Source organism: Microcaecilia unicolor, chromosome 2 (genome assembly GCF_901765095.1).
Source record: "Microcaecilia unicolor chromosome 2, aMicUni1.1, whole genome shotgun sequence".
NCBI lineage: Eukaryota > Metazoa > Chordata > Amphibia > Gymnophiona > Siphonopidae > Microcaecilia > Microcaecilia unicolor.
This window is the reverse complement of record NC_044032.1, coordinates 386,597,128-386,621,998: the sequence shown is the minus strand read 5'-3', so window position 1 is coordinate 386,621,998 and position 24,871 is coordinate 386,597,128. Positions and strand designations below refer to the sequence as shown.

General features: G+C 44.9%; 1 protein-coding gene across 3 annotated transcripts in view; it reads right to left on the bottom strand.

Annotated features, from left to right (window-relative positions):
* The window catches only part of ABRAXAS1 (abraxas 1, BRCA1 A complex subunit), a 74,907-nt gene that overhangs the window by 14,832 nt on the left and 35,204 nt on the right, over window positions 1-24,871 (bottom strand). For all 3 annotated transcript variants that reach the window (XM_030190560.1, XM_030190562.1, XM_030190561.1), the window contains exons 6-7: window positions 20,783-20,902; window positions 10,342-10,426 (exon numbers count right to left, since the gene is read on the bottom strand). In XM_030190560.1, coding sequence (XP_030046420.1) covers window positions 10,342-10,426; window positions 20,783-20,902 — 205 coding nt within the window. The remainder of the gene's footprint in view (window positions 1-10,341; window positions 10,427-20,782; window positions 20,903-24,871) is intronic.

Below are 24,871 nucleotides of genomic sequence, written 5' to 3'. Positions count from 1 at the left end.
CGCTGCTATACCCGGCGAAATTGAGAATTAATCATCACTCGGGAATAAAAATATTTGACTCAGTGGAAACAGCAAAACGTTTTGTGCAACAGATGGAAAATGGACAATAATGCGGCGATATGATGCGATGCAATAAAATCTGACACTGAGAATAATCTGTAGGGGGACTGATTACGGATAAAAGACGCACCAAGAAATCATAAAAAGTCTGCATATAGACCCTAAAGATATGTCCCACTGGGGAAACTCAGCGGGAAGAGTAAATTAAAAGATGAGGCTATATCAAATAGTCCAGGAGAAGATCATAGAGACTAAGACAGTTGCTGATAAATGTCGTTGGAAACTGGACTATTTTAGTAAACCTTAATAATTGAAGAAGGCATTATAACTCGTCAACCTGGTAAACATAGACAGAAGTAAAAGTGAACTGTTTATCAATGCTTCAGGTATCGTATAGAGAAGGGGAGATAATCTCCCAGATAGCAACTGATATGAGACATACTGAAGAGAAAAGATAGACAATTTAATTGATAAGAAAGTTTAAATGCGGTAAAGAAATATGTGATAGAATGGATGTGATAGCACGATTGATATATAGACCTATATGGTTAGATGAGGAATGCAAAACTGTAATGTTGAAACGTCAAGAGATGAGTAATCATATAGAAGATTATTATTAAGAGAGGAGAAGGGGTGTCGGAAGTGACCCATTTCCTTAGGGAACAGAAGGGGTAGAGAGGGGGAACTGGGAGGGAACGGGAAGAGGGAGAACATTGGGTTGGGAAAGGGGAGGGGGGGGGGACTAACTCAATTTGTATTAAAAGTGAAATTATTACAACTTGTAGAGGACCGAAATTTACGAGAGGGAGGCTGGAGGCTGGGCTCTCTCAAAAGGAGAAGATGAATCTGATACAGATTGGCGAGACTTTGGAGGGTAAACAATTAAGGTAGCCTCATGGAATGTAGGAGGTATACACTCCCCTATTAAGCGCTCCAAGATTCTGCGACAGCTTAAACGTCTTGGAACAGATATAGCGCTGTTACAGGAAACGCACTTGTCAGATGTTGAGCACACCAAATTGGCTAAGTGGTGGGTTACGGACTGTGTGGCAACGGCGGCCTTGGGCCGGAAAGGGGGGGTGGCTATACTTTTTAGAAAAGGTATGGCTGTCCAAGTGCATAAAACGATTAAAGATGTGGAAGGCCGGTTTGTACTCTGCATTGCCACAATAAATAGACAAAAAATAATCTTGGGTAGTATTTACGCTCCTAATACATTGGATTTAAAATTTTATAAAAGATTGCTTAGGCAGATCACTCAACTGGAACCATTGCCCTTATTGCTGGGAGGTGATTTTAATATGACTTGGGACCCTATAATGGACAGATCACATCCCCCGGCTGAATTAAGGCGGATTAGTACCAGAGGTCTGCCGGATCTATGCACAACACTCGGGCTCATAGATATATGGAGGACACTGCATCCACTAGACAAAGAATATACCCATCAATCTAGAGCGCATGGCACCTCAGCCAGAATTGACTATTTGCTAGCTTCCCACACTTTATTAACAGATATTACTGAGGCACATATAGAACCTTGTGTTATATCGGATCACTCAGTGATTAGAATGTGCTGGAAAGGAGGAGGGGAGGAAGAGAAATTAAATAGTTGGACGTTTCCAATCTACTTGTTTAAAGACCCACGATTTGGGGAATATTTACGGGCTAAATGGACTGAGTATAAGCACTTTAACGAGGGTACGGTAGACAGTTCCACCAGCTTTTGGGAAGCCGCGAAAGCAGTATTAAGAGGGGAGATAATAAGTTATGTGTCACAATATAAACGTGCCCGTGATAGGGAAATTGTGCGGCTAGAAAAGAGACTAATTAAGTTGAATAGACAATATGGTCTAACCCCATGTAGTAAGATTAGACAAGAGGTGATAGAACTACAAACAACTTTGAACTCCCTGATACATGATAGAGAATTGAAATCTCAAGCCTATTATCGCTTTCAGCTATATAAGCATGGAAATAAAGGAGGCAAATTTCTAGCTAGACTTATAGCATCTAAATATTCATCTAAAAATGTAACAGCTATTAAAAATAAAGAGGGGAATTATCTCCACACTAATAAAGAGATTAGATCAGCGTTCCAGACATACAGTGGGGGAAATAAGTATTTGATCCCTTGCTGATTTTGTAAGTTTGCCCACTGACAAAGACATGAGCAGCCCATAATTGAAGGGTAGGTTATTGGTAACAGTGAGAGATAGCACATCACAAATTAAATCCGGAAAATCACATTGTGGAAAGTATATGAATTTATTTGCATTCTGCAGAGGGAAATAAGTATTTGATCCCTCTGGCAAACAAGACCTAATACTTGGTGGCAAAACCCTTGTTGGCAAGCACAGCGGTCAGACGTCTTCTGTAGTTGATGATGAGGTTTGCACACATGTCAGGAGGAATTTTGGTCCACTCCTCTTTGCAGATCATCTCTAAATCATTAAGAGTTCTGGGCTGTCGCTTGGCAACTCGCAGCTTCAGCTCCCTCCATAAGTTTTCAATGGGATTAAGGTCTGGTGACTGGCTAGGCCACTCCATGACCCTAATGTGCTTCTTCCTGAGCCACTCCTTTGTTGCCTTGGCTGTATGTTTTGGGTCATTGTCGTACTGGAAGACCCAGCCACGACCCATTTTTAAGGCCCTGGCGGAGGGAAGGAGGTTGTCACTCAGAATTGTACGGTACATGGCCCCATCCATTCTCCCATTGATGCGGTGAAGTAGTCCTGTGCCCTTAGCAGAGAAACACCCCCAAAACATAACATTTCCACCTCCATGCTTGACAGTGGGGACGGTGTTCTTTGGGTCATAGGCAGCATTTCTCTTCCTCCAAACACGGCGAGTTGAGTTCATGCCAAAGAGCTCAATTTTTGTCTCATCTGACCACAGCACCTTCTCCCAATCACTCTCGGCATCATCCAGGTGTTCACTGGCAAACTTCAGATGGGCCGTCACATGTGCCTTCCGGAGCAGGGGGCCTTGCGGGCACTGCAGGATTGCAATCCGTTATGTCGTAATGTGTTACCAATGGTTTTCGTGGTGACAGTGGTCCCAGCTGCCTTGAGATCATTGACAAGTTCCCCCCTTGTAGTTGTAAGCTGATTTCTAACCTTCCTCATGATCAAGGATACCCCACGAGGTGAGATTTTGCGTGGAGCCCCAGATCTTTGTCGATTGACAGTCATTTTGTACTTCTTCCATTTTCTTACTATGGCACCAACAGTTGTCTCCTTCTCGCCCAGCGTCTTACTGATGGTTTTGTAGCCCATTCCAGCCTTGTGCAGGTGTATGATCTTGTCCCTGACATCCTTAGACAGCTCCTTGCTCTTGGCCATTTTGTAGAGGTTAGAGTCTGACTGATTCACTGAGTCTGTGGACAGGTGTCTTTCATACAGGTGACCATTGCCGACAGCTGTCTGTCATGCAGGTAACGAGTTGATTTGGAGCATCTACCTGGTCTGTAGGGGCCAGATCTCTTACTGGTTGGTGGGGGATCAAATACTTATTTCCCTCTGCAGAATGCAAATAAATTCATATACTTTCCACAATGTGATTTTCCGGATTTAATTTGTGATGTGCTATCTCTCACTGTTACCAATAACCTACCCTTCAATTATGGGCTGCTCATGTCTTTGTCAGTGGGCAAACTTACAAAATCAGCAAGGGATCAAATACTTATTTCCCCCACTGTATTACCAAAGCCTTTATAAGGCGTCGGAACACGAAGGACTTCTGGGAGAGCTATTTTTAGATGGGGTTCAGACCCCTAAACTACAAGATGGGGATAGTACTCAATTAAATGCAAAGATTAATGCTGATGAGGTGACATGGGTAATAACGCAAAGTAAAATGGGCAAGGCCCCGGGCCCGGATGGGTATAAAGCAGAATTTTATAAATTGATGGGGGACTCGGTGGTCCCAACACTGGTCAAGGTGTTTAATGAATGGATGGAGAATGGTAGGATGCCAGACCAATTAAATTTGGCTAGGATAGTTGTGTTTCCTAAGCCTAAAAGAGATGAAAAACTGGTAACCTCCTATAGACCTATTTCATTAATTAACCAGGAAGCAAAATTATTTGCAAAAATTCTAGCAAATAGACTGGGGCGAGTGCTACCTCATCTTATCCACACAGCTCAGGTGGGGTTTGTACAGGGTAGATCAGTTTCCAAAAATTTGAGGAGTATTCTGGCAGCATTAGAAGGTTTGGGCCACTCCCAGGCACAAGCATTAATGATAAGCTTCGATGCTGAGAAAGCATTTGATAGAGTGGAGTGGCCCTTCCTGTATTCTGTGCTGGAAAGATATGGATTTCAGGGTGGATTTGTACAGGCGATCAGGGCATTGTATCACCAACCTAGAGCACAGGTGATGGTGAATGGGAATATATCGGAGGAGATTCAGATTAGTAGAGGTACTAGACAGGGATGTCCGCTCTCACCTCTACTTTTTGCACTACAGTTGGACCCCTTAATTAGAGACATATATGATTGTGCGGCGATTCCTGGGGTACAACTTAAAAATCAGGAATTTAAGCTTGCCGCGTTTGCGGATGACCTAATGATGGTTATTACAAAACCGAAGGAGACCCTGTGCAATCTACTAGAGTTAATTCAAGAATATGGAGATTACTCGGGCTTTAAATTAAACATAGACAAATCTGAAGCTCTTGGGATAAACTTAGACATTCGGGCCTATTGGCCGGAAGGATTTCCTTTGAAACGTACGAGCAAGTCTTTTACATATTTAGGGATTCAACTACCGGCTAGATTGAAGGAGCTTTATACTTTAAATGTTACAAACATGTTGGAACAGACAACTCAACAGTTGGATTCATGGGGCAGTTTAACACTATCTTTGATGGGGAGGATTAGTCTTATCAAAATGGTGATATTGCCAAGATGGCTATACACATTACAGGTACTGCCCATAGTGTTATTGCAAAAAGATATTAAGCGCTTATATCGATTGATATCTAGATTCTGCTGGGCAAAAAAACGGGCTAAGATGCAGTTGAAACATATGTTGGGGGGATGGAGGCAAGGGGGCCTGGGAATACCTAATATAAAGTTTTATAATATGGCATGCCTTCTGCGCCAAATACGAGATTGGCTATACCAAACCCAGGAACACACACCTCTAGAGATGGAGGAAGCGTTATATAGTCCATATCATGGGATAACATTAGCACATTTACAGAAAAAGGAGATACCGTACAGACTTAGACAAAATGTTCTGATATTATCACTTAGAGCAGCGTGGAGATTCTTAGGAGAACTATTGGGGGGAGACTCAAGAGTAACTGAGTATTTAAACATTAGGGGAAATCCGTCTTTCGTGCCCGGGTTGGAAAATAAAACATTTGATAGGTGGGCACAGGCAGGTGTTACTTGTATAGCTGATGTACTGGGAGAGAGAGGGGACATACTGCCACTGTCACAGCTATTGGCTCAGAGGGAGCAGGTCTGGGGTGATGTATACGCGCACTGTCAACTTAAACATTATGTACAAACATTAGATAAAACAGCATTGCAGTGTAAACTGGGCAACAAAATCAAAAAATTCTTTGATGAGATATCTGAAAATGCCCCATCTATATCCCAGATACATCGGAAGTTGTGGGAGCTGGCTCCATTGAAGGAGACAACCACGATTAGACAGAGATGGGAAAAAGATATGAGTTGTAATTTGGAATCATGGGATATTACTGCGCAGATAAAAAATATACCAAGAATAATTGGGGGCGCAGATTACAGGGAATGCGCGTATCGAATAATTTACAGAGCTTATTTTACTCAGGTACAATTATATAAATCAGGGGGTATAGAGACAGCGTTCTGTTTGAAATGTAATAGACATGACAATACTTTATACCATGCGATATGGGGGTGTGTAGTACTACAGAGATATTGGAGACAAATAGTTACTTACCTGTCACATGTTTTGGGTAGTAGAATAGCCATGAATCCACGACAGTTGATATTAGATTTGAAGGATGAACCTTTAAGACTCAATGCTGACAAAACATTATTATATCGAAAGTTATGTCTGGTGGCGAAAAAATGTATTATGCAATATTGGACTGTAGCCAGTTCACCACCTTACTGGCATTGGCGTAACAGGGTGCATCAGTTGTTAGTGTGGGAGGCGAAAGAAGTTAAAGGACAATACAAAAGGAAAATAAGGTTTCTTAAAACATGGGGTAGCTACCTGGAAAAAATGACACAGAGAGGCCGAAGTTTGGTCATTAATACTTTATAAAAGAACCATACATCACTACAATATTGGGATATATTAATTTGAGTTAGTCAAGGGGGGTGGGGGGGGATTAATAGGGAAGAGTGGGAGGAGGGTGTAGGGAAGGGGATAGAGGAATAAGAGGATTTGAATTACATTAGTGTGATAAGCTGATCATTTTACATCACGGTATAACAATGGTTGATTAACAATTGTATATTTGCCAAAGCAAAAGTTGTGTTATATTGTTAATGTGTTATGACTTTCTTTTAACAATTGTGGACAAATAATGATATAAGGTGGGGAGGGGGTTGAGGGGGGGGGGAACAGAAAAATGAGATTCAGTGAATGAAGCAGATATAATGTTATTGCAATGCTGAATGGAAAATTGAACTTTGTTGTATGAAGCCTCCAAGTTGCATTGTATTGTGCCTTTCGATAATAAAAAAGTTTAAACATAAAAAGAGCGAAATACAACAATAGGGAGTTATTGTTATCTAACTCGTCGAAACCACAAGTAGAAGATATTAATACTTTTGTGATACAATATTTCAAGGGGGGAGACAATATGAGGCATATAATACATCGGAATTGGTCCATAATGCAATCACATCCTATTTTACACAATCAACAGATCAGAATTGCGTTTTCAAGAACACGCAATCTTAAAGAAATAGTGAGTCCTGCAAATTTACCTTCATTGAAACTAAACAACAAAATAGGCGAACATAAAAAATGTTTACAATGCAAAACATGTAGTATTACAGAAGAACTAACTGAATTTAGGAATCCGGTTGACGGTAAAGTCTACAAATTACGGTTTCAGACCGATTGTCAATCTACATACGTGATATACATTCTGAAATGCCCTTGTCAAAAAATTTATGTTGGGAAAACGAAGCGTCGATTACATCAGCGCATTACAGAACATCGTTCATGTATTAAATTAAATAAAAAGGCGCTCCATTAGTAGGACATTGTCAAGAAAAAGGACATACTTTTGAATCACTGAGATGTTTTGTGTTAGATCATGTTCCACATAATCCATGTGGAGGAGATAGGAACAAAATACTTATTAGAAGGGAACAGAAGTGGATATATGTTTTACAATCTCTAGAACCAAGAGGGCTGAATTCACAAATAGAATGGACTGCATTTTTTTGAAAACACATTTTGAATCTTGTGTAATTTGGAAACATTCTTATAGTGTTAAATTTGAGATAAATAGAGTGGAAATGAGTTATTCTGGAACCTATTAGGGTTAGATTAAAGCCAATCAGGAATATAAATAAGAGCAACCCCTTCCGGGTAAAGTTTTCACTACCGGTGTCAGATAAGCAGGAGACGCCATGTTATAAGGTTGGTAGTCGGATAGTGTATCTATTTAAGAATATAACATTTAGTCTTTGTATATGAAAATTGATATGATATCTATTTGTTTGATTGTAGATATCGTGAATTGTGATTTGCCATTCGTTGCTTGGCCCCCTGATGAAGCATATAAGACAATATAACGTATAGCGAAACGGAGAGCCCCGTAGGGCAAAGTAGAAAGCTAAGTAACATTAGAGTAGGAATTGTTGAGAACAATCACGATTATAATATTTGAACCTTGAAATTGAACACTTTTGTTGGTATTAAAAAGGGAGGTGGAGTTTTTTAAGACCGAGGATTATAACGGAGCCCCAGAACAAGCAGACGATTGTATCGATTGAAAAATTGAATAAAAATATCGTCATGCAGGGGCTGATGAGGTCTTTTTTCTCCATTTTTTGAAAATAAAATAAAAATAATTAAAATTTAAAAAAAGATATCACTTGATACAAAGATAGAAGTACACATATAGTGTATGAAGATTCAGCTTGTAATTTGATTATTCATGTGGATTTTGCTGAAATCAAGTCCTGAGTTTTTTGTGTTTTCAGATTACTATTTATCCAGATACTGAGAATAGTCTTTTTAAATATCAGCTCCACTTTCTGAATAAAAAGTCAAATACCTCCTTTGTCACATGAGGCTAGAAGCTTGATTCTCAACATGCTGTAGTGCCCAGAGTTGCTCTCTGCAGGGGTGGGGTATTTGGTTCTTCTGTGCTGTGTGCTCACCACCAAGATTGAGGGGGTAATATTATGGTTAGGGAGTATATCTTTATCTATACAGCTAGAGATAGATAGATATACTCCCTAACCCTAATATTATCCCCTCAATACTTATGTACTTATGTTTGTATGTGTGTGTGTGTATATATATATATATATATATATTTATTTTCAGACAGACCAAAGGTCCATCAAGCCCAGCATCCTGTTTCCAACAGTGGCCAATCCAGGTCACAAATACCTGGCAAAATCCCCCAAAAAGTTCAATACATTTTATGCTGCTTATCCCAGAAATAAGCAGTGGATTTTCCCCAAGTCATTTTAATAATGGTCTATGGGCTTTTCCTTTAGGAAGCCATCCAAACCTTTTTTTAAACCCCGCTAAACTAACCGCCTTTACCACATTCTCTGGCAACGAATTCCAGAGTTTAATTACACGTTGAGTGAAGAAAACTTTTCTCCGATTCGTTTTAAATTTACTACTTTGTAGCTTCATCGGATGCCTCCTAGTCCTAGTATTTTTGGAAAGAGTAAACAAACGATTCACGTCTACCCATTCCACTCCACTCATTATTTCATAGACCTCTATCATATCTCCCCTCAGCTGTCTTTCTCCAAGCTGAAGAGCCTTTCCTCATAAGGAAGTCGTCCCATCCCCTTTATAATTTTCGTCACCCTTCTCTGTACCTTTTCTAATTTCACTACATCTTTTTTGAGATATGGCGATCAGAACTGAACACAATATTCGAGGTGCGGTCGCACCATGGAGCGATACAAAGGCATTATAATGTCCTCATTTTTGTTTTCCATTCCTTTCCTAATAATACTTAACATTCTATTTGCTTTCTTAGCCGCTGCAGCACACCGAGCAGAAGGTTTCAATGTATCATCAACCTAGATCCCTTTCCTGTCAATGTATCATCAACCTAGATCCCTTTCCTGGTCAGTGACTCCTAATGTGGAACCTTGCACTACATAGCTATAGTTTGGGTTCCTCATTCCCACATGCATCATTTTGCACTTGATCATATTAAACATCATCTGCAGGTCTTTTTCTGCCGTCATCTACTATGTTACTATTTAGATGCCCAGTCTCTCAAGGTCCTCTTGTAATTTTTCACAATCCTCTTGCGATTTAACAATTTTGAATAACTTTGTGTCATCAGCAAATTTAATGTCGTCACTAATTACTCCCATCTCTAGATCATTTATAAATATGTTAAAAAGCAATGGTCCCAGCATAGACCTCTGGGGAACCCCACTATCTACCCTTTATCATTCTACTCTCTGTTTTCTATCTTTTAACCAGTTTTTAATCCACAATAGGACACTACCTCCTATCCCATGACTCTCCAATTTCCTCTGGAGTCTTTCATGAGGTACTTTGTCAAATGCCTTTGGAAAATTCAGATACACAATATTGACTGGTTTTATCCACATGTTTGTTCACCCCTTCAAAGAAATGTAATAGATTGGTGAGGCTATCCCTTCACTAAATCCAAGGAGCAGCAGTGGGATTTGAACATGCCTCCATGGTTGTCAGCCCAGTGCTGTAACCACTAGGCTACTCCCACTCTTCCACAGGGTGGGGGAAATGAAGGGTGATAATTTTTACTTGCTTTATTATCTTGTTTTCTTTTAGCAAATTATTTTTTTAAGTTTCAACATTTTTATTGGCCACACAGCCAACAATATAGGTGTACAAAAAGTCAAATATCAAAACGCACTCAGGAAAAAAAACAGAACGATAAAATCTGTCATCAAACTTTTATGGAAGTAAGCACAAAAGCCAAATAAGAAGTAATAATGGACAGTTTTTTTCTGGGAAGGATACAACATGCAAAAAAACCTATAGTTTCCCATGGAAATATCAATATTACATGACTGGATATGTGCGCACACAGAAAGCAAGCTCTGCACACAGATGGCTCTTTACCTTCAGCTCCTGTTGCAGTGTTGCATACACCTCATTGATCTTGTGAACCTCCTTTAAAGAGTCGTCTTCATTAAAGAAGTCTGACCTTTTGACATAGAAACAGACAATTTATTTACATAACACAAAAAATACCACTGTATATGTAACATAATACATGAGGCCTCATGCCAAGTGAGCAACAGGGCCAGCAGAAGGGATTATGGCGCCCAAAGCCAATTTTGGTGAGGTTCCTCCTCCACCCATGGGTCTGGCATCTCCCCCTACCTCACTATTTGCATAATCTTTCTCTTCTCTCCCCACCTACTACTACTACTTAACATTTCTAGAGCGCTACTAGGGTTACGCAGCGCTGTACAATTTAACCAAGAGAGACAGTCCCTGCTTAAAGAGCTTACAATCTAATAGACAAGTGAACGGTCGGTCCGATAGGGGCAGTCAAATTGGGGCAGTCTGGATTCACTGAACGGTAAGGGTTAGGTGCCGAACGCAGCATTGAAGAGGTGGGCTTTAAGCAAAGACTTGAAGACGGGCAGGGAGCGGGCTTGGCGTAAGGGCTCAGGAAGGTTGTTCCAAGCATAGGGTGAGGCGAGGCAGAATGAGCGGATCCTGGAGTTGGCGGTGGTGGAGAAGGGTACTGAGAGGAGGGATTTATCCTGTGAACGGAGGTTACGGGCGGGAATGTAAGGGGAGATGAGGGTAGAAAGATAGTGAGGGGCAGCAGACTGAGTGCATTTGTAGGTAAGAAGGAGAAGCTTGAATTGAATGCGGTATCTGATCGGAAGCCAGTGAAGTGACCTGAGGAGAGGGGTGATATGAGTATATCGGTTCTGGCGCCCACCTCTTTAACATTGCTTTTCACTCGTAACCACTTGTAACCACTCGCCTCCACCTACCCTCCTCTCTGCCTTCCCGTTCACATTAATTAATTGATTTGATTACTTTATTTATTTTTTGTCTATTAGATTGTAAGCTCTTTGAGCAGGGACTGTCTTTCTTCTATGTTTGTGCAGCGCTGCGTACGCCTTGTAGCGCTATAGAAATGCTAAATAGTAGTAGTAGTAGTAATATGAGACGTGCAGCAGAGTTCTGAACAGATTGAAGGGGGGATAGATGGCTAAGTGGGAGGCCAGTGAGGAGTAAGTTGCAGTAGTCCAGGCGAGAGGTAATGAGAGCGAGGACGAGAGTTCGGGTGGTGTGTTCAGAGAGGAAAGGGCGAATTTTGCTGATGTTAAAGAGGAAGAGGCGACAGGTCTTGGCACCTCCAGTCCAGTCTCTCTCTCTTCAGCAACCTCCCTCTCTGCAGATCCAGCATTGCTCCCTCTCCTCTGTTCCCCACGGTCCTGTAAACAGCTCTATTTATTTGTTCTGTTGGGCTTGAGTTTTCACTGAATAAAATATATCTATACATATGTAGCCCCCCTGGTGGCGGAGTACGGTATTACAGTGATAAAGCGAATGCTACATACCTGTAGAAGGTATTCTCCGAGGACAGCAGGCTGATTGTTCTCACTGATGGGTGACGTCCACGGCAGCCCCTCCAATCGGAATCTTCACTAGCAAAGTCCTTTGCTAGCCCTAGCGCGCCCACCGCGCATGCGCGGCCGTCTTCCCGCCCGAAACCGGCTCGAGCCGGCCAGTCCAGTATGTAGCAAGACAATACAAGGGAAGACACAACTCCAAAGGGGAGGCGGGCGGGTTTGTGAGAACAATCAGCCTGCTGTCCTCGGAGAATACCTTCTACAGGTATGTAGCATTCGCTTTCCTCCGAGGACAAGCAGGCTGCTTGTTCTCACTGATGGGGTATCCCTAGCCCCCAGGCTCACTCAAAACAACAACCATGGTCAATTGGGCCTCGCAACGGCGAGGACATAACTGAGATTGACCTAAAAAATTTACCAACTAACTGAGAGTGCAGCCTGGAACAGAACAAACAGGGCCCTCGGGGGGTGGAGTTGGATCCTAAAGCCCAAACAGGTTCTGAAGAACTGACTGCCCGAACCGACTGTCGCGTCGGGTATCCTGCTGCAGGCAGTAATGAGATGTGAATGTGTGGACAGATGACCACGTCGCAGCTTTGCAAATTTCTTCAATGGAGGCTGACTTCAAGTGGGCTACCGACGCAGCCATGGCTCTAACATTATGAGCCGTGACATGACCCTCAAGAGCCAGCCCCGCCTGGGCGTAAGTGAAGGAAATGCAATCTGCTAGCCAATTGGATATGGTGCGTTTCCCTACAGCCACTCCCCTCCTATTGGGATCAAAAGAAACAAACAATTGGGCGGACTGTCTGTGGGGCTGTGTCCGCTCCAGGTAGAAGGCCAATGCTCTCTTGCAGTCCAATGTGTGCAGCTGACGTTCAGCAGGGCAGGAATGAGGACGGGGAAAGAATGTTGGCAAGACAATTGACTGGTTCAGATGGAACTCCGACACGACCTTTGGCAAGAACTTAGGGTGAGTGCAGAGGACTACTCTGTTATGATGAAATTTGGTGTAAGGGGCCTGGGCTACCAGGGCCTGAAGCTCACTGACTCTACGAGCTGAAGTAACTGCCACCAAGAAAATGACCTTCCAGGTCAAGTACTTCAGATGGCAGGAATTCAGTGGCTCAAAAGGAGGTTTCATCAGCTGGGAGAGAACGACATTGAGATCCCATGACACTGTAGGAGGCTTGACAGGGGGCTTTGACAAAAGCAAACCTCTCATGAAGCGAACAACTAAAGGCTGTCCTGAGATCGGCTTACCTTCCACAAGGTAATGGTATGCACTGATTGCGCTAAGGTGAACTCTTACAGAGTTGGTCTTGAGACCAGACTCAGACAAGTGCAGAAGGTATTCAAGCAGGGTCTGTGTAGGACAAGAGCGAGGAGCTAGGGCCTTGCTGTCACACCAGACGGCAAACCTCCTCCACAGAAAGAAGTAACTCCTCTTAGTGGAATCTTTCCTGGAAGCAAGCAAGATGCGGGAGACACCCTCTGACAGACCCAAAGAGGCAAAGTCTACGCTCTCAACATCCAGGCCGTGAGAGCCAGGGACCGGAGGCTGGGATGCAGAAGAGCCCCTTCGTCCTGCGTGATGAGGGTCGGAAAACACTCCAATCTCCACGGTTCTTCGGAGGATAACTCCAGAAGAAGAGGGAACCAGATCTGACGCGGCCAAAAAGGAGCAATCAGAATCATGGTGCCTCGGTCTTGCTTGAGTTTCAACAAAGTCTTCCCCACCAGAGGAGTGGGAGGATAAGCATACAGCAGGCCCTCCCCCCAATCCAGGAGGAAGGCATCCGATGCCAGTCTGCCGGGGGCCTGAAGCCTGGAACAGAACTGAGGGACTTTGTGGTTCGCTCGAGATGCGAAGAGATCCACCAAGGGGGTGCCCCACGCTTGGAAGATCTGGCGCACCACTCGGGAGTTGAGCGACCATTCGTGAGGTTGCATAATCCTGCTCAGTCTGTCGACCAGACTGTTGTTTACGCCTGCCAGATATGTGGCTTGGAGCACCATGCCGAGACGGCGAGCCCAGAGCCACATGTTGACGGCTTCCTGACACAGGGGGCGAGATCCGGTGCCCCCCTGCTTGTTGACATAGTACATGGCAACCTGGTTGTCTGTCTGAATTTGGATAATTTGGTGGGACAGCCGATCTCTGAAAGCCTTCAGAGCGTTCCAGATCGCTCGCAACTCCAGGAGATTGATCTATAGACCGCGTTCCTGGAGGGACCAGCTTCCTTGGGTGTGAAGCCCATCGACATGAGCTCCCCATCCCAGGAGAGACGCATCCGTGGTCAGCACTTTTTGTGGCTGAGGAATTTGGAAAGGACGTCCCAGAGTCAGATTGGACCAAATCGTCCACCAATACAGGGATTCGAGAAAACTCGTGGACAGGTGGATCACGTCTTCTAGATCCCCAGCAGCTTGAAACCACTGGGAAGCTAGGGTCCATTGAGCAGATCTCATGTGAAGGCGGGCCATGGGAGTCACATGAACTGTGGAGGCCATGTGGCCTAGCAATCTCAACATCTGCCGAGCTGTGATCTGCTGGGACGCTCGCACCCGCGAGACGAGGGACAACAAGTTGTTGGCTCTCGTCTCTGGGAGATAGGCGCGAGCCGTCCGAGAATCCAGCAGAGCTCCTATGAATTCGAGTCTCTGCACTGGGAGAAGATGGGACTTTGGGTAATTTATCACAAACCCCAGTAGCTCCAGGAGGCGAATAGTCATCTGCATGGACTGCAGGGCTCCTGCCTCGGACGTGTTCTTCACCAGCCAATCGTCGAGATATGGGAACACGTGCACCCCCAGCCTGCGAAGTGCCGCTGCTACTACAGCCAGGCACTTTGTGAACACCCTGGGCGCAGAGGCGAGCCCAAAGGGTAGCACACAGTACTGGAAGTGACGTGTGCCCAGCTGAAATCGCAGATACTGTCTGTGAGCTGGCAGTATCGGGATGTGTGTGTAGGCATCCTTCAAGTCCAGAGAGCATAGCCAATCGTTTTCCTGAATCATGGGAAGAAGGGTGCCCAGGGAAAGCATCCTGAACTTTTCTTTTACGAGATATTTGTTCAGGGCCCTTAGGTCTAGGATGGGACGCATCCCCCGTTTTCTTTTCCACAAGGAAGTACCTGGAATAGAATCCCAGCCCTTCTTGCCCGGGCTCGACCGCATTGGCGCTGAGAAGGGCGGAGAGTTCCTCTGCAAGTACCTGCTTGTGCTGGAAGCTGTAAGACTGAGCTCCCGGTGGACAATTTGGAGGTTTTGAGGCCAAATTGAGGGTGTATCCTTGCCGGACTATTTGCAGAACCCACTGATCGGAGGTTATGAGAGGCCACCTTTGGTGAAAAGCTTTCAACCTCCCCCCGACTGGAAGGTCGCCCGGCACTGACACTTGGATGTCGGCTATGCTCTGCTGGAGCCAGTCAAAAGCTCGCCCCTTGCTTTTGCTGGGGAGCCGCGGGGCCTTGCTGAGGCGCACGCTGCTGACGAGAGCGAGCGCGCTGGGGCTTAGCCTGGGCCGCAGGCTGTCGAGAAGGAGGATTGTACCTACGCTTGCCAGAAGAGTAGGGAACAGTCCTCCTTCCCCCCAAAAAATCTTCTACCTGTAGAGGTAGATGCTGAAGGCTGCCGGCTGGAGAACTTGTCGAATGCGGTATCCCGCTGGTGGAGATGCTCTACCACCTGCTCGACCTTCTCTCCAAAAATATTGTCCGCACGGCAAGGCGAGTCCGCAATCCGCTGCTGGAGTCTATTCTCCAGGTCGGAGGCACGCAGCCATGAGAGCCTGCGCATCACCACACCTTGAGCAGCGGCCCTGGACGCAACATCAAAGGTGTCATACACCCCTCTGGCCAGGAATTTTCTGCACGCCTTCAGCTGCCTGACTACCTCCTGAAAAGGCTTGGCTTGCTCAGGGGGGAGAGCATCAACCAAGCCCGCCAACTGCCGCACATTGTTCCGCATGTGTATGCTCGTGTAGAGCTGGTAAGACTGGATTTTGGCCACGAGCATAGAGGAATGGTAGGCCTTCCTCCCAAAGGAGTCTAAGGTTCTAGAGTCTTTGCCCGGGGGCGCCGAAGCATGCTCCCTAGAACTCTTAGCCTTCTTTAGGGCCAGATCCACAACTCCAGAGTCGTGAGGCAACTGAGTGCGCATCAGCTCTGGGTCCCCATGGATCCGGTACTGGGACTCGATCTTCTTGGGGATGTGGGGATTACTTAGTGGCTTGGTCCAGTTCGCAAGCAATGTCTTTTTCAGGACATGGTGCAAGGGAACAGTGGACGCTTCCTTAGGTGGAGAAGGATAGTCCAGGAGCTCAAACATTTCAGCCCTGGGCTCGTCCTCCACAACCACCGGGAAGGGGATGGCCGTAGACATCTCCCGGACAAAGGAAGCAAAAGACAGACTCTCGGGAGGAGAAAGCTGTCTTTCAGGAGAGGGAGTGGGATCGGAAGGAAGACCCTCAGACTCCTCGTCAGAGAAATATCTGGGTCTTCTTCCTCTTCCCACGAGGCCTCACCCTCGGTGTCAGACACAAGTTCACAGACCTGTGTCTGCAACCTCGCCCGGCTCGACTCCGTGGAGCCACGTCCACGATGGGGGCGTCGAGAGGTAGACTCCCTCGCCCGCATCGGCGAAGCTCCCTCCGCCGACGTAGTCGGGGAGCCCTCCTGGGAGGTGGCCGCAGTCGGCACCGTACGCGGTACCGACGTCGGAGACCTCACCCCGGGCGATGGGCCAGCCGGCGCCACGCTTGACGGTACCGGAGGCGCAAGCACCGCCGGTACCGGAGGGGTAGGGCGCAACAGCTCTCCCAGAATCTCTGGGAGAACGGCCCGGAGGCTCTCGTTCAGAGTGGCTGCAGAGAAAGGCATGGAGGCCGATGCAGGCGTCGACGTCAGAACCTGTTCCGGGCGTGGAGGCTGTTCCGGGCTGTCCAGAGTGGAGCGCATCGACACCTCCTGAACAGAGGGTGAGCGGTCCTCTCGGTGCCGATGCCTGCTGGGTGCCGACTCCCTCGGCGACCCAGAGCTCTCGGTGCCGACGCGGGGAGGAGACCGGTGTCGATGCTTCTTCGACTTCTTCCGAAGCATGTCACCGGAGCTCCCCGGCACCGACGAGGAGGACGTAGAATCCATCCGTCGCTTCCTCGGGGCCGAGGTCGAAGCAGGTCGATCCCGGGGGGGCTGTACCGCAGGAGCCCTCAGGGTAGGGGGAGACCCACCCGAAGGCTCACCGCCACCAGCAGGGGAATGGACAGCCCTCACCTGCACTCCTGACGATGCACCACCGTCCGACGACATCAGCAGACGAGGTCCCGGTACCACCGACGCCGATGCAGCTATCCGATGTCTCGGCGCCGATGCAGCTATCCGATGTCTCGGCGCCGATGCAGAGGGCCGATGCCTCGATGCACTCGATGCACTGGCGGCCGAGGATGAAGGTCTGGACGCTGACGACGTCGATGCACTCGATGACCCCGGTGCCGATGCCGACGAAGAGCCCGAGAACAAAACGTTCCACTGGGCCAATCTCGCTACCTGAGTCCGCCTTTGTAACAGGGAACACAGGCTACAGTTCTGAGGACGGTGCTCGGCCCCCAGACACTGAAGACACGAAGAGTGCCTATCAGTGAGCGAGATTACCCGGGCGCACTGGGTGCACTTCTTGAAGCCGCTGGAAGGCTTCGATGTCATGGGCGGAAAAATCACGCCGGCGAAATCAAAATCCGAAATGACGAATTTGAGCACCAAAAACTTTGAGGGAGAAAAATCTCGACCGAGGCCGAAAAGAGGCCTACCCCGACGACGAAAGAAAACTTACCGGGGCAAAGACTGGAAATACGGGAAGGGGCAAATGAAACCCAAGGGGGTTTGCGGAGCACTTTCCGAACGAAATTAAATCTTTTCCGAAGAAAAAACACGTCGATTTGTACAAAGGACGCGCGAGGTCGACTCTCCGGGGCTCGACACGGCAAAAAACACAGCCGTACCGAGTGCGGACGAAAGAAGACTGGCCGGCTCGAGCCGGTTTCGGGCGGGAAGACGGCCGCGCATGCGCGGTGCGCGCGAGGGCTAGCAAAGGACTTTGCTAGTGAAGATTCCGATTGGAGGGGCTGCCGTGGACGTCACCCATCAGTGAGAACAAGCAGCCTGCTTGTCCTCGGAGAACATATAGTACATAGTAAACCACGGCAGATAAAAGACCTGAATGGTCCATCCAATCTGCTCAACAGTCACATTCATTATCAATTCAATATTAAATCAACAATGAACATGGTATTATATACTTGATCATGGTCTTTCTTTGGTGTTTCTGGGGCATGGACCATAGAAATCCGCCCTGCTCTGTCCTTATGTTCTAACTACTGGAGTTGCTGTCAAAGCCCACTCCAGCATATCCGAATCTATCTCATCATTTGTGGGACAAAGACTGTAAGAACGTCTGCCTGGCACTGTCCTCATGTTACAAATTACTGGAGTTTCTGTCGAAACTCTTTCCAGCCCATCCTAAACCGGATTGCTATATGCAGGACTCAGACTGTACAAGCCAGTCCAGCACCGGCCTTAGTTGATGTAGCTAGAGTTGCCATCTAAGCACCACTTGACATGCAAACATATATGCAACCCTTCAAGTTTTGTTTTTTTATATCATTCATTTTCTAATTAGAGATATTCTGTGTTAATCCTAGGCCTTTTTGAATTCCTCCAGTTTTTTTTCCCACCACCTCCCTTGGGAGGGCATTCCAGGCATCAAATACCCTCTCTGTGAAAAATAATTTTCTGACATTACTCCTAAGTCTACCACCCCGCAACCTCAATTCATTTCCTCTAGTTTTACCATTTTCCCATTTGTTTCTATATTAATATCATTCAAGTATTTAAACGTCTGTGTATATCTCCCCGTCCTTCATTTCCTCTAGGGTATACATATTCAGGTCTTCCAGTCTCTTCTTATATTCTCCAATCCCATGGAACCTCCCCAGTCTTGGCTTTATTAAAGAGGACCTGCTAGAACCTCTCTGAGCTCCCTCAATATCCTGGGATGGATCCCGTCTGGTCCCATGGCTTTGTCCACCTTCAAATTTTCAAGTTGTTCATAAACACTTTCTTCCACAAATGGTGTCATATCCACACCATTCTTATATGTATCTTTGCCAGTCAATCGTGGTCCTTCTCCAGGAGTTTCTTCCATGAACATATTTGTTTAGCATGCTTGCTTTTTCCTCATCATTCTCCACAAATAAGTCACAGTTTCCCAAAAATACTCCATGCCAAGCCAAGGGATTTAACATTTTAAATATGTTTTATTATGAACTAGTAGATGATAAAACAACTCATATGTTTTAATTACAGAGTTGCAAGATCAGATATCTTTTCTTCAGGAACATCAAAAGCATTCCCAGATTTAAGTATGAATATCACACACTTAAACCTTTTACTCAGACCTCCTTAAGTAAATTCATTACATACAATATTAGATACTTTAAAGGTTCTTTCTCTTTCAAGTTTCACAGCCTGGACATCCTCACGGACTTCACATCAGGGAATTTTTTTCCCCTTTCATTTACTCTCTATATTTCTTGTCTTTTTCTTTATGCTCTTTCTTTTTGTGTGCACACTTTTTTAAAACTCAGTCACTTAACTTTCATGTGCTTTTTCTCCTTTTCTTAGGATACTGTTGTTGCCCAGCTCTTCATGGATGTTCAAGAAAATGTCACAGGTCAGTTTCAGGCTCTCTCTCTCTCCTTTAAATCTACTAGTCTGCCTTTACAAAATCAATGGACAGAAACCTATATTTCTACATCAGAAAGCTTCTATATGCATATGCAAACCAGTAAAGGTCTATGAAAGAGTCATAGTAAACAATGTTTTTACTTTGTGACACTAACTAGACTCCAGAAATAAAACTTAGGAATTATTTTCCCTATCTAGTTCCCTCCCAACTGCAATTCCTCTTTTGCCATCAAATACTCCTGACACAAAAAGCATTCAAAATTGCTCTCACATTTCCTCAGCCCCAGTTCTCACTTTTTCAATTCCCAGCCTTGAGCACAAATTGCGGGGCTCAATGTTTTAACTAGTTCAGTCATAGCACTCACTCACCCTCTGTTTCTGCCTAAAAATACTTATTTTAAAACCTTTCACAGATGGGCACACCTACACACATCTGCTCTTTCCAGTTTCTCCCTTCCAACTGAACACAAAGTTTAGAACTCGGAACACCTGTGTGAACTGTATACTGACAGCAGCATAAGTCAGCAGCTCACTGTGCCTCACAACAAAAATTTTACCAATTTAACCCATTAGTGCCCAACGCTTATTATGGGAACATTGGGAACTAATGGGTTAAATAAGTTAGCAGGCATTTTAGGTTTTTTTTCCCCATTTCGCCACATTATTCTTTGTTTCTATCCCCAACAAAATGAAATGATCTTGTTAACTCACCCAGCACACAACTGCTGCACGCGCGCCACGCACACACACCAGCTCACTCGTGCCTGTCAAGCTCTCCCTGGACAGTTCACTCATGCCTCTTTTAGAAAAATATCCTGCAACATTCATAAATCCTAAAAGTATTTACATTTTCTCATTATATGAGCTGAGATATACACTTATTTCCTGATTATCACTGGCCACCCCTAATCAGTGAATATGCTTCAGCACAGTGATGTTTAGAATATTTGTCTTCTTCTGCATTACAGGTATAAAGACCAACTTTCCCTCCCCTCCACCATCTCTTTAGGAGGTATATGGGGAGAACACTTATACAGTTACAGTGTCAGTAAATCTACTGAGATTCAAACAGTCTGAACCTTTAATATCTTGTCTTCCTCTCAGCTTTACACAGCCACTAAGAATTTTTCCTGTTGATTCTGTAAAGGTTGTTTGAATTCTCCAAGTACCAAGTGCTCAGTTTGAGAATCTCCTATATAATGTGATGAAAGTTCTTACCTGTGCTTTCTTACTGCTCGACCAAAGCCCACAGAATCACAGGCTCCTGATACAGTCTTGTATCCTTGCTGTTCCGACATGCCCAAGTTGGCAACTACCAGAGGGACTCTCTGAAAGAGACTAGTCAGACCAAATATTTGTTAGCCATGGGAAGCTGTGCAATGGACAAAGTACTTCCTCCCAAATCTTTTGTACCCCACAATAAAAGATACCCATTCCTGCAAGGCTCAGATCAGTTTGCTCCTAGGAATAAGTAGTTATAATTGGATTTATTGTATTGGGTGTTATTAGGAAGGGTATGGAGTCCAGGTGTGCGGATGTTATAATGCCGTTGTATCGCTCCATGGTGCGACCGCACCTGGAGTATTGTGTTCAGTACTGGTCTCCGTATCTCAAAAAAGATATAGTAGAATTGGAAAAGGTACAGCGAAGGGCGACGAAAATGATAGTGGGGATGGGACGACTTTCCTATGAAGAGAGGCTGAGAAGGCTAGGGCTTTTCAGCTTGGAGAAGAGACGGCTGAGGGGAGATATGATAGAAGTGTATAAAATAATGAGTGGAATGGATCGGGTGGATGTGAAGCGACTGTTCACGCTATCCAAAAATACTAGGACTAGAGGGCATGAGTTGAAGCTACAGTGTGGTAAATTTAAAACGAATCGGAGAAAATTTTTCTTCACCCAACGTGTAATTAGACTCTGGAATTCATTGCCGGAGAACGTGGTACGGGCGGTTAGCTTGACGGAGTTTAAAAAGGGGTTAGATAGATTCCTAAAGGACAAGTCCATAGACCGCTATTAAATGGACTGGAAAAATTCCTCATTTTTAGGTATAACTTGTCTGGAATGTTTTTACGTTTGGGGAGCGTGCCAGGTGCCCTTGACCTGGATTGGCCACTGTCGGTGACAGGATGCTGGGCTAGATGGACCTTTGGTCTTTCCCAGTATGGCACTACTTATGTACTTATGTACTTATGTACACCAAAATCACAAGCATTGGGCTCCACTGGTATGTCACACTTTAAAGTAAGAAACAAAATATAAGAAGATGGGGAGATAAAGAGCAAAGTTGTCCCAACACAAGTTTGTCTTTTTAATTTTCTAATACTCTTTAGAGAAACTCTGAATTGACTGACATTTCCTGGTAGATGAATTATCTTTCATTACACAGAAAGCACCTAATTCCTCTTGGTTATCTAGAGTAAACAACCTCATATCTGGAAAGCATTCACTGTTTTAACTCAGTACAGCAAGACACTCTGCCCCCACACTAGGCATTTTACAACTTCAGAAAGTAGCTACAAAAACAGTATCAGAATTTAAGATGCCACCAGACGGACACAGAGGATTCCTGGTTAATGTTAATTTTCCCTCAACACCTTAAAACAGATTCAGAGTGGATTACAAATCAAAATAGTACCAGTCTACAAAACTGGGAGCTCACAGTAAGATGAGCAGATTAACATAAGATAAAGAATATAATGACAAAGTCTACCTAGAAAGCACATTTTCTAAAAAGATTTGTTTTTAGAAGCTCACAAAAAGCTAAATAGCGTGATTGAGATTTCAAAGTTGGTAGAAGATTCAAAATTTCAGAAGCTTGATATAAAAATAGAGCTGTAAAATACTTCTTTGAACATAGGCCTCTATAAGAAGGGACAGATAAATTTAAGTTGTTGTGAGTACTGTAATGGAGATCAACACATTAACCAATGAATACATACAGCACAGAGCTACTCCCTTCAAAATCTTGTAAACAAAACAACTGAGCTTAAAAAGAACCCTGACCTCCACTGGCAACCAGTGGAGTCTTTCATAACCTGGGAAAACACTCTTGAATCTACCTAGACCACATATAAGACGAACTGCTGTATTTTAAATGGTTCCGATTCTTCTCAATAGATATTTTGTACAGCCAAGATATATAATATTACAATAGTCAAGCTTTGTAAGCACTAAAGCTTGAACTAACAATTGGAATGCATTTAAAGAAAAATATTTCCGAATACGTGGGAAAGCAAAGGTAAACCTGATGTTCAAACAGTCTGTTAGAAAAGGTGCTCATTTTCAATGCACACAGACTTACAAAGTTACATAGCCTATGTAACTTTGTAAAGTCTATGTGCTTTAAAAATGAGCCTCTAGATGTGCCCCAGTGCTCTTTCTGCTATCATACTCCATGTTTCAAGAACAGTTCTCCCCTGGAGCAATAGAAGCTAATCCCAAAGCGAAAGGTTGTGCAAGCACCTGTTGCCACCACACCCAACCTTCTGGACTCACATGATGTCTGGAGCAAATATCTGCTGGATGTCTCACTACTCTGTGGTTCATTTTATCAACCAGTATTTTCATCTAAACTTTCAGTGAGATACATTTATTTTTCTCCAAGAATGAGTATATAATAGAAATGTAAATTCAACTTTGAACCATGACAACTGGAAAGTGAGACAACTCTAAACATGCTCTGTTTCTTACAGACTGCCTTTGTCACACAAAAGGAAGAGCTCAAAAGAGCTACTCACTGCATGGCTGGCTGCACATTTTGATAGGAGAAAATATCTATATAACAAAATGGCACATCTCATCCATTAGAACATTTATAACCATGACCCTAAGAGTTGTAGAGACTGAAAAGGTCATGAACACCTGGGACATTCCTATGTCAACTAATAAACTCAGTGCAAGAAAACCAGACGTAATGGTAAAGAAGTAAAACAAGAACACTGAGGGCCTCTTTTACTAAGCTGTGCTAGCGATTCCCGACGCAACAGTGCCGACAAAGCCCATTTACTCTGAATGGGCTTTGTCGGCACTGCCTCATGGGACAAGACCTGGATTTCACAAACTCTTCCGGCTAAGCAAATGGTTAAATTATTATCAGTTCAGAAATATATCAATAGGGAAGTAAACACTGACAAAACCAATCAAAAACCTATGTATAATGTTTACTTAGAACTAAATACTAGTGACCCCTACATCCAGTACATATAAACTGCATTTAAAAAAAATAAACCTCACAGCTCCAGCATGCAAGCATATATAATCACATTTATCATCCTTAAGGGCCGATGATCATAGTGGCACACAAGAATGTATAAATAAATAGCACTGTAAATATAGTGCTGAACAGCGCGGGGCAATAGTGCCCCTATGATCAAAGCTAATAGCATGCAAATTTATGCATACTATTAGCTTCAATCATTAGGATATTTCTGAGGGAGGATTGTGCATTGGCATGTGCCCAAAGCACAATACTCCCGCAGAAGCTGTTTGACAGTTCCAGGCTGTCAAAAAAAAAAAAAAGCCTGGACCTGTCAAACATATCGATGCAGGCTGCAGGTCTGGTGGCCCCCTAGACCCCCCCCCAACACCCTCCCGACAGAGGCCCTGGTGGTCTAATGCCACCCCCCCCACCTCCCAACAGAAGAGACCCCCTCCCAACACAATGGTACAGGGGGCTGGAGGTCTAGCCTCCCCCACCTCCCCTGACAGAAGAAAGGGCTGGACGTCTGGTGGTCTAGCAGTTTTGGAGGTGGGCGTGCTACTCCCTCCTCTGTCATCCTCAGGTACTGGGGGAAGGGGTTTGGGGCTGCTAGACCACCAGGGTGGGTGGGGGTAGAGTTGCCCACTGAGCCACCAGGGACTTTCTTTTTGTGTCGGTGTCCAGGGGGTGCTTGGGGTGGAGCACTAGGCCACCAGTGCCTTAGTCATGGAGGGGGGGGGGGGGGAAGGGGGGTCCACTGGACCCCCAGGACTGACAGTGACAGCCTGGGCTGCCTGTCTTGGCAGGGGGTGGGGCAACAGAGAGGGAAGCCTTAATCCTAACGCCAGCTCTATTCTCTGATCATATGGGCGGTATTCCCTGGCGCGCTCACTGTATGTCGTCCCAGGGGCCCTCTCATCATGCTGCGCTCTTAAATGTGGGTGCAGTGGCCTCTAGTACCCATATTTAACTTTGATCATTGGCATATCAGTGGAGTCCCAGTATAATCACAAGTTTCAGCCTAAAAAAAAAAAAGGAACACTGAAAAAAACTTCCTGGCTTTAACACTGTACTTCAATGGAGAAAACCCATTGTTCCCCCCAGCC